The sequence below is a fragment of the Merops nubicus genome, unplaced genomic scaffold (genome assembly GCF_000691845.1).
Source record: "Merops nubicus isolate BGI_N331 unplaced genomic scaffold, ASM69184v1 scaffold2456, whole genome shotgun sequence".
In the NCBI taxonomy this organism is placed as follows: domain Eukaryota; kingdom Metazoa; phylum Chordata; class Aves; order Coraciiformes; family Meropidae; genus Merops; species Merops nubicus.
In genome coordinates this window covers 595-10943 of record NW_008614144.1, presented here as the reverse complement: position 1 = coordinate 10943, position 10349 = coordinate 595, and the positions used below count along the sequence as shown (strand labels likewise).

At 53.1% G+C, this 10349-nt stretch overlaps 1 protein-coding gene across 1 annotated transcript in view; it reads left to right on the top strand.

The window, feature by feature from the left end:
• TPX2 (TPX2, microtubule-associated) overlaps positions 1-4642 on the top strand; it is an 8768-nt gene extending 4126 nt beyond the window's left edge. Inside the window, exons 8-16 of the mRNA XM_008942100.1 lie at positions 254-425; positions 548-686; positions 1205-1421; positions 1643-1741; positions 2204-2380; positions 2522-2668; positions 3196-3307; positions 3948-4135; positions 4532-4642. Of these exons, the coding sequence (XP_008940348.1) occupies positions 254-425; positions 548-686; positions 1205-1421; positions 1643-1741; positions 2204-2380; positions 2522-2668; positions 3196-3307; positions 3948-4135; positions 4532-4642 (1362 nt within the window). The remainder of the gene's footprint in view (positions 1-253; positions 426-547; positions 687-1204; positions 1422-1642; positions 1742-2203; positions 2381-2521; positions 2669-3195; positions 3308-3947; positions 4136-4531) is intronic.
• The last annotated feature ends 5707 nt before the right edge of the window (positions 4643-10349 follow it).

Here is a 10349-nt window from a genome sequence, read left to right as displayed (position 1 = left end):
CCAGAGAGGCTGTGGAGTCTCCTGCTCTGGAGAGATCCCAAACCCTCCTGGCTGTGACCCTGGGCACCCTGCTGTGGGTGAGCTGCTGGAGCAGGGGGGCTGGAAGGGATGATCTCCAGAGGTCCCTTCCAAGCCCCATCAGTCTGGGGTTCTGTGCTGCTTTAACAGACACACAGGGTGGGTCAGTGGGGTGAGGAAATGTCATTGCAGCATCTGTTAAACAGCCATAACAACCGTGGGGTTTTGTCTCCAGGTGCGGATGCCAAAGGGACCCACTGTCCCCAAACCTTTCAACCTGTCCCAGGGAAACAAAAGGAAACTTGAAGAAATCACAACAGAATACGTGTCCCTGGCTGAGCAGGTAGAAGCCTTCCAAAAACGCACACCCCCTCGTTACCACCTGAGGAGCAGGAAGTCTGAGGAAGGTGAGCGGTCCTGACGGCGCCCAGGCTGCCCACAGAGAGGGTGGCAGAGCAAGAATGGTGCTTTGGCTGGCTGGCTGCAGGCCTTGCCAGTAACTGCTGCTCTCTGTGACTTGAATTTGCAGGCCCAGTGCCACGCAAGGTGCCGAAGGCTCGGCTGACACACCCCAAAACACCCCTGCTGCTAACCAAGCAGCGCTTCAGACCCCCCACCTGCAAAACCACTGCAGAGCTGGAAGCAGAGGAAATGGAGAAAATTCAACAGTAAGTGAAGATTTCCTCTGGTCCTCCAAGAGAGAATTGGACCACATTGGAAATACTTCTCAGATGCCAATGTATCACTTCTCAGGAATACCCTTTTTGCATAAATGAATGAGTAGGGGGAAAAAAACCCATTAAGATTCTTTTAACTTGTGCATAATCCTAAGGCTCTGATTGTAGGGATGTGAAAAGTGGCAAATTCTTTTTGAAGTGCTCTTAGGAGAGCTTATTGTGGGTTGAGTACTGCTCATAATTAGTAAAACAAACCCAGTGTGGCAGTACAGCCTGCAAACACTTCACAGCTCCTGCAGACAGAGGTTTGGCTTTCCAGGAAAGCAATCCATGAGGTTTTTTGGTAACATCTTGCTGTTTCAAAAGCCAGGGTGCTGCCAACTAGAGCTGCACACTGTGCTGTGTGTGTGCTTCTGTTCCCCTTTCCTGCTGTGAGAAGAACCATTTGCTAGAAGCTGCATCTTGCCATGTACGTTATGTTGGTGACTATGTCCCTCTTTCCTGTGTAGGTACAAATTCAAAGCACAAGAACTCAATCACAAAATCTTTGAGGGTGGACCACTCCTGCCCAAGAAACCTGCTGTGAAGGAGCTCACACAGCCCATTGGCTTTGAACTGGAAATAGAAAAAAGGATTCAGGAGCGTGAGAGTAAGAAGCAGCAGGAGGAAGAGCACTTTGAATTCCACTCCAGGCCCTGTCCAACAAAAATCCTGGAGGATGTTGTGGTAAGAAGTTCACTAACACCCAGGTCTGAGAATTTGGGCTAAGGTGGTAATTAGCTTCAAAATGTCCCTAGCTGTGGTGCATTATGTATTAAATAATCTGCAGTAAACACTGTCAGTCGTTGGGTGAGAACTGCAGTGAGTCTGGACTGTGCCACGTCAGCTTGTTTCTCTGTAGTGCCTTTTCTTGGCACTTAAATTCAACTCCTGGCTCTTCTGAATAGGGTGTTCCAGAGAAAAAAGTGCTTCCTGTGACAGTCCCCAAGTCTCCAGCGTTCACCTTGAGAAGCAGGACTCGAATGCCTGGCAGGGAAGAAGAAAAGGTAAACTCTTGGCTATGGGCTGTAGTCAACCCTTGTCCCACCACAGCAGCTGCTGTGCCTCTGTGATGGTCTCATTCAGGCAGCCCCTGCCCTCTTGGCAGGCAGTTCCTCCAGTGGTCACCTCTCTCTGGACCATTCCCTTCCAACAGTCTAGCTGCTGCCACTCATCTTACAGAAGCTGAATTCTCATACAAAACGAAACAATTTAAACGTGAGGGATCTCATTTGGATGAGTACTGGAACTGGTGGTGGTTTGGAAAAAGAACTGGCCTGTAGTTCAGGGTGCCTGTAAACTGTATTTCTTGGATGAAGTGATTTTCCAGTGTCCAGGGCATTGGCTTGATGCTGTTATGACCCTCCCTGAAGGGACTCTCGTGTTCGTGGCTTCGTCTGGCAGGAGCTGCAGTCTTTACAAAAATCAATCCAGTGCTGTGTCAGATCCTAACACGAATCTCTCTCTAGGAAAAAGAGGTGGTTCCTGTGATCAAAGCTAACCCTGTGCCACACTACGGAGTGCCCTTCAAACCTAAAATGCCAGAGCAGAGGCACGTGGAAGTTTGCCCCTTCTCTTTTGATGCCCGGGACAAAGAGCGCCAAATACAAAAAGAGAAAAAAATAGAGGAATTGCAGAAGGAAGAGGTAAGACCTAAAAACTACCTTGGATTCCACTCCCTAAGTAAAAACACTGGCAAGATGTGCCTCTTGCTGCTGGCTGTTAGACTCCTGAGGCTTCGTGCCTCTGAGGAGAGGACAAGAAATATTTCAAGTTGTTTCTTTCAGGTGCCAAAGTTCAAAGCTCTTCCTCTGCCTTACTTTGACCAAGTTAAGCTGCCAGAAAAGAAGGTCAAGAACCCAACTCAGCCTGAGCCATTCAATCTGCAGATTGATGAGCGGGGAGCTGCCAAGCTCCAGAGCTGGAAACAGCAGGTAGGGTGAAAAGGAGAAGAGGTATGACCAGCCTTGGAGCTGTGATCGACTTCAAGGAGTGTCCTGCTCAAGTTGATCTGGGATTGGAGTTGGAGCAGTGAATTATCCTCCCCTTGGAATGAGACTTGTGCTGGGGTTGAGGATTGGTGGTTTGGGGTCACTTCTCCCTCAGTGATAAGTGATGGGATTTCCCACAACTGCATGATTTACTCAGAGCTGTGGGGTGTTTTCTAAGCAGCAGCTTCTGTGCAGCTGGATCCCTTTGCCAAGCACCTCTGTGCTTGGGGATTTATTTCTGTGAGTAATACTCTGCTTTTTCCAGGTGAAGCCTGCAGTGGATGCCTTCAAGGCTATTTTTGGCAAAAGTCACTGACAGGCAACAAGTTACACTTTTGGACTTTAACTTGTGCAAATGATTTGACTGAAGCCAGCCTGGCTTTTCCAGTGTTGGGAGTGCTGAGGTCTGAGCTCAGGGGAGATGGTCTCTTTGTCATGCCTGGTGCTTGATGAGCTTTCTTCTCTTGCAGCTTAAAGAAGACTTAAAAAAGCAGAAAGAGGCAGCGTGTTTTAAAGCTCGTCCCAACACAGTGATGTACCAGGAACCTTTTGTGCCAAAAAAGGAAAATAAGATGTTATCAGGTGGAGTTACAAGTACTTGCTACCCAGGCTTGGCTGATATCTCACCCCCTGATGTGATTAGATGATGTTTAGACTGGCTGTTGCCTCTTTATCAGCACGGCCAATAGTGCCCTGCACTTAATCAACTAATTCCCTAACAGCTCGTGTCCCGAGGGAGCGAGGGGGGGTTTCCTCTGGGCCCATCCAGCACTAACATGGCAGCTGCATTTAACAGCTCTGCCACAATTGGCAGATGATTGATGTCTGCTGAGGGCGGATAGTGTGCATGGAGCTCCCTGCACGGACAGCTGGCATCTCTGTGGCCACTGTCAGTCTTTGCCTCCCGTTTCTAACGAGATGAAGGCGCCTACAGCCTAAGGGAGACCAGGCTGAGCTTTCTTGGGGTGTAGAACAAGCCAGAAGCTGGTTGGTACTAACAACTGTGTCCTTGCTCCCTCCTGTGAGAACACCCGTGGCGGGGTAACATCTGCATTAACACGCCTCTGGAGGCAGCTTTTCTCTTTTCCTGAAGCCTGGAGGTATCTACTAACCCCCCATGCCAGGGGAAGCCCTCCAGAGGGAGGCTTCTGTTTGACACTAGTGCTGCTCTGCTTTACCTGACTGTCTGCATCAATGTTATCTCCTCTATTTCTAAACTTAGAGAGCCTTTCTGGTTCTGTAGTTCCTGAAAGCTTTGAGCTGGCGACAGAAAAAAGAGCTAAAGAGAGGCAAGAGTATGAAAAACGATTGGCAGTTGTAGAAGCTGAAAAGGAGAAAAATCAAGAGATGATCAGACAGCAAGAGGAGGAGCGTGAAAGGGAGGAAATTGCTAAGCTAAGACAAGAACTGGTAAGTGAGCTCTTTGTGAACAGGGCAGTGGAGAACCCAGAGGGATGTGTGAATGTACCAAACGAGCTCATGTCCCTGCTGGGCTGCATCAAGGCAGTTTTTTTCCAAGTTTCCCTGTTGCAAACTGCTCCCTTGTGAACTTTACAACTGGCCTTAAAAGGCATCTCTGCTGTGATGGCTGATTTCTGGAGCTGTACACATGCAGTCATGGGGTGGCTGTAAAACCCACAACCCCCCCGTGTGCTGTGTGTGCCCCTGGTGGCTCGCTGCAGTGCCCTAGGCAGTGGGGGCAGGCTGGTCGACAGCCAGCTGCCTTCACCCCACCTCCTGCAGCTCTGTTTCAGCATCCCTGTGACCACTGGCTTCATTTTGCCCTTGTTTTTTTGCTTGTAACAGGTCCACAAGGCAAACCCAATACGCAAGTACTGCAGCGTGGAGGTGAAGCCCAGCGATCAGCCCCTGACCACACCCAAGTCACCCAACTTCTCAGATAGGTTCCGATGCTGACTCCCAGCCACGTGGCAGGAGGGAGAACCCTTCCCTCTCCACTCACTCCCTTGACAGGCAGAGAGGAACCAGTTGTTTTTATCTGACTGCTCAGTCTCAGCTCCTCCGCTTGGTTCCGTGATGGTTCTGTTGAGTAGCTTAAGGCCACGTGGGGCAGATGGCAGAGGCAGGTACAGGCAGTACCACGCTGTCTCCATGGCCTTCCTCCACAGCTAGGCATCTTGTTCTCTAAAGATTAAACTAGGTTTTACTATTGTATAAAAAATATTGTGCACCTGAACTAAATAAAAATTCCCAGTCAGGTGGCTGTCTCTTGGTAGTGGGCTGGACCCTGCCCTCAGAAGGGGTTTTGGCAAAGGGCGCACGGTGAACGCTCTGGATTGAGCTTGAATTGTGTGGAGCAGCTTCTATGAGACAGCACGTTGCAGGTCTGACCTTTCTTGTTGATGTTTAGATGAGTGCTAAAGAGAATCTTGCCCACCCCTTAAAGCAGCTCCCTGTGTATATTGGAGCATTGAGCCTTCTGCTGTTTATAGCTAAAATTCTATTTGAGGAACCACTTAACTGGCAAATGACCTGCTGGAAGCTGGCTCCTGCCAGTGCCCTTCTCTTGGCTAAAGACACATCATCTCCTAGCCAGTCCAACGTGGCTAGCAGAGCTAAACAGACTCCAACGTGCCTGAGGACAAAGCTTCCAGTGTTGTGAAGAGGTGATCAAATTTAGATTAAAATTTACTAAGAACTATTTCTTGCCTCGGCATTGTGAAATGATTTCTCACCCTGTTAAGACTCTTTTAGGCCTCTTCTTGACTTGTCTTAATGAGGAGGATGACTCCAACGGGCTGTGAGGGACACAGCTACACCCAAGAGGTGATCTTGGATGCTCCTGCTGAGGGGTGTGCTGCTGTTGCTCTGCTAACTCAAGCTGAAAAGGGACTTGCAAGTGAAGGCTGGTGTGGTAGGTCAGCAGAGCTGTGCTTGAGGCTGTTGGCAGATGGAACAAGAGCAAACCCTCTAGCTCAGGTTTGGAAACAGAGCCTGGCATGATCTCTTGTGGCTCTAATGACTCGAGTCTCTGCCCCTCCTGTGTTCATGGGTTGCTTGCTGTGGGAGTGGGGCTGCTCATGGCTGTTGTGGTTTGAACAGAGGAAAACATGGGAAACTATTAATGTGTCCAGGTAGGACAAACCTTTTCTTGTTTGGAGACTGACAGACTTTGCTCTCATTTCCTCTGAATCTGGATACTATTGGAAGAGTGTTCTTAAAGTGTATGACCTCTTATTCAGATTTTTGTTTGGATGGAGAAAAGGGAGTTCAAACTTTTTGGGTGTTGGACACCAGCCTGGGGGTATGGTCATGGGCACTGTCTCATCCTCCCCAAAGTGTGGTGAGCAACTACTTGTGTTTTCATTCCTAATCTGAGAGAGTCAGTGGAGGCAGAAGGTCCTCAGAGAGCTAAATTTAAAGACAAAACATTTATTCACAAAATCATAGAATCATTTAGGCTGGGAGAGACCTTTAAGACTGAGTCCAACCATTCCCCCAGCACTGCCAGGTCCCCACTGACCCCTGTCCATCAGCACCACATCTCCACAGCTTGGAAACTCCTCCAGGGTTTGCTTAAAAGAGGAAAAATCATCCCCACTGAAGCACAGTTCTTAAAACCAAACAAACCCAAGCACAAAAACTGAAGGTGTTGTGTGATTGGTAACGGAGTGACTGGAGAGCCAGGGGGTTTGGAGAAGCATGTTGGTACTGAAGGATAAACAACTCTCTGGCAGCATGACCTCTGCAAAACAGCAAGCTAAGAGACAAAGCTCCTTTTTTGCCTAAATTTCAGCTTTTCCTTGCTCTTGAGGATCTTTATGTGGCTGTGGCAGAACCAGGCCCCAAAGGTTGTTGCAGTCACACAGGATGGCTGCTGCCAGCTGAGGGTGGCAGGGCAGTCAGCAACAGCCTGGCCACGAAAGCTGCTGGTCACAGTGACAGCCCTGACATATAATGAACAGGAATGAGCTTGTAAATGTCCTGAAAATTAAAAACTGGGGACCTGATTGTTCTCTCAGTCTGCCTTAACCTGACTTCTGTGGTGGTGGTGGAGCTCTTCCATGTGATCTGCTGGATGGGGGACGTGGCAGGACCTCAGTGTGCCACCAAGGAACTTCTGCTGGCACCTCGGGAGCAGGCAGCGTGTGGGCTGCAGGAGTGGCACAAGGTGGCAGAGGGTCAGGGGAAGGCCTGAAGGGTGATGAGCTGGGGAGGAATGTAAAGGCCAGTGAGATAACGAGGCTGCTGAGCTGGGGCAGATATCGATCCCTGAAGGATGGAGCCAGTGGGTTTCTGTGACAGCCCTACATGGCCTCTGCTGCAGCCCCGCAGGAGGGCTCGTATGCCTGACAGCCTGACAGCCTTCTCCCCAACGGTATCCTTGGGGCTAATAAAAGACATGACCTCCTCCTGCAGCCATGGCCTCTTATGTTCCTCAGCCTCTGCAGACCTAGCGAAAGGGAACCTCGGGCTGCCACGTCCTGCTGGGCTGTGGGGCCTGGCACAGATCTGAGTCAGCCAGCAGGTTCTGCCAGGCCCGTGGGTGCTGGGTGTAACCTTAATTAGGGGGGAAAGTGGTGAAAAACTGCTCTAGTGTAGAAAATGCATAAATGATGGGTGACCTGAAGGAGCTGAACGTCGCTGAGGACAGGGTCTGGTTGAGGTTTTGACAGGGCAACAGTGGCAGGTGATGTTTGCAGTAGAGCAGTGGGATAATCAAGTTACAGGACTGGAGCAGGAGGCTGAGATGTAACCGAGTGCTGTCTCAGCACCTCTAGAGTCAGGGCAGGGTGACAAATTGAGGTGAAATCTCTGTTCTTGCTGTGTTGGGCTTGCAAAAAAAATTTCTTATATTCAGGAAGTCAAAACTCATCCCCTTTACAGATGTGCTTTGGGAAAGAGGGTCTGGGAAGAGAGCTGGAGCTAGGTACAAAATGTTCCTCATGCATTTCTAGTTGAGTTGTTATCAAAGTAATCTGAACTCTGACTAGAGCCAGAACTAAACAGCAGCTGACGGGGTCCTGGGCTTCCATCTTAAGGAGTAGCTGAGAATTGCAAGGTCTTATTAGCTGGTGAATGAGACCCTTGTGGAAAGGCTTTGGTGACACTCTCAGGGTGACAGCTTTGGTTCTCACTGGCCTCTGCTGGGCTACCATGCTGGCCACCCTGTGGCCAGGGTGGGCTGTCCGTGGGCAGGCCCCAGTGCCTGGGTTCCATGCTGCTGCTGGCACCCGTGGTGCTGTCCTCGAGCTGCTGCCAAGCTCTGGAAGCTCTTTGGATGGTGTTGGGATTTTTTTCCCCCACCCTTCCCCATCACCTTGATGGGACTGGTCCCACCATGGCACCAGCTGGTCTGGGGAAGTCCTGGGTGTTGATGGAAGCAGCCGAGCCGCCGCCCGCGTGCCCCGGTGGGTCCCCAGTGGGGCTGGCTGGTGCTCCAGCAGCAGGGCCAGGGCTCAGGTGGGGCTGTTGTTCTCTCCTGCCCTGCTGCTCGATTTAGCCGGGTGTTGGGTTTCCTGGAGAGCGGGCAGGGCTTGGCCAGGGGCCCTGCAAAGCAGAAAGGTTAAAGTGTGCTGCAGAGGGGTTGTGACAGCCGCGTAGCTATGGCACCGGCGTGCTTGGTGCCCTGCCAGGCAGCCCCGGGACAGCCTGTCATCCAGCCACAGCCAGCGTAGGCTCTGGCCTCAGGTCCTCAATGGGAAGGGGGAAAATAAACCCTCACAGCCTGAGAAGCCCTGGTGGGAGGTTTGCTCCTGTGCTCTGACCGTGCTGCTTGTTGGGGCGCTGGGTTTGGGACCAAGGCAGCTGAAATGCTGCTGTGCAGCAGCTGTTGCCCTTCAGTGCTACAGACTCCTGTGAGGGGACTGCTTTCACCTTATTTCTCTTTGCCCAGAAGTGAGTTTTGTAACAATGCCAAGCCACGGGCACGCCTCCTTTGGAGAACTGCTCCCATGGCTCCCCAGCACTGCAGGGCCTGCTCTCGGAGCTCTGATCCCTCACCTTGACCTCAGGCGTCATGCCTGGGCACCAACCCCGCCTCTCACATGAGTGTGTAAAGCTGGAAGTGCCCCAGGAAGTGTGGCCGGGGTCCAGGCACGTGCTCCTGCTCTCCTTGGGGAATTTCAGCCCAACTTGCCCTGTGCCATGGCTGTGGCACGTGGGCTCCTGCTCCACTGCCCGCGTGGGGATGTCCCCCTCCACCTGGAGCTGCAGCAGCAGCCAGCGTGTGCCCAAAGTGACACTGGAGGAGAGGAGAGGCCATTCCAGACTGTACAGTGGCGATGACAGTTGGAGGGCAGAGGCCCTGCTGCCCAAGGCATGTTGTCTTGCCAGGTATTCCTGCAGACGTGCCCTGGGCAGGCTGAGCCGGGGGCGCTCCCGCTCGCCACAGGAACAGGCCCTGGGGGGGCTCTGGTCCCTGAGTGCCACAGATGCTGGTGATGCTCCAGCCTCTGCTTGGGCACTGCTGATTTGGAGCCGTGTGCCTGCTCCTGCATCATTCCTCTTGGTTCTCATCACCTTCCAGGTCCTGCCCCTGATCATGGGAAGTGGCACCTCTGGGATGGGTCATCCCCATCCCACCTTGTCTCTCTCAATGCCACGTGTGGACCACAGCTCCTCTGGCAAAGCCTGACCCCAGCCCACGGTGCACAGAAGCTGGTGGCTTGCTGGGAGCTGGGATTGGGCAATGTGGAGCAGCACTGTCCCTCTCCCTGCCTGGGCAGTGCTGCGTCCTGGGAGGTGCTGCAGGCAAGGTGAGCTGAGTGCTGCTTCAGGGCTGCTGCCGCCTGTGGTGGTGCCCTCAGCTCACACGGGAGCAGCCAAGCTTGGGCTCGGGCAGGGCTTGAGCTCCACGGGACAGAGCCTGGGAGGAGAGGGCTGGCAGGGGCTGAGGCTGGAGGAGCCCACAGTAACCTCAGCCTCCCCAGGGACACCCGGCCAGCCTGGCCCTGGGGACAGCTCCACTCCCCCAGTAAGCACCAGTGCTGGGACCTTCACTGCCCCAGCCCCCAGCAGAGCCCTGGGGGGAGTGAGGTGCCCCTGCCCTCGCCCTGCCAGGGGAGTGAGGAGCAGTGGGGCCAGAGGGCTGCCTGGTGGGGGGCAGTTCTCTGCCCCCTTTCTGTCTCTGCTGGGAGGTGCTGTCCCTGCCCCTTCCTCCTCCACCCTGCGCTGGTGCTCCTGCTGCCCTGACATGATAAATCACTGGCCTGGCGTTTTAACAGTTGGTATTCTTGGAGTGTTTCTGCCTGGCAGGGCAGGCTGGGGAGGGCTGGGTCCAGTTACCGGGGTTCCTCCTGCAAACCCCCCTGCCCTGGGCAGAAACCTGAGCAGCGGGCGGCTGTCTGCCTGCCCGGAGGGCACCAGGCTTTCCTCACGTTGAAGTTCAGAGATTTAAACGGGGCTGTGCTGCATGGAGGAACCAGGTGGAAATTTGGTGTAGCCCATGGGCATCACTGGCTTCAGGACCCTGTGTGGCCGTGGCCCCTGCAGCCCCCGGTGCCCCTCTCCTTGGGGATCTCCGTGCCCAGGTCCAGCCCTGTGCCCTCCCTGGGGAGCTGCCCCTTCAGCAGGGGCTGGCGATGCCCGCTCAGTGCCCACGCACAGCCTGAGCCCTCCAGGAGCCCTCAGCTCCTTTGTTCTCTTCACCAATCCCCCAAAC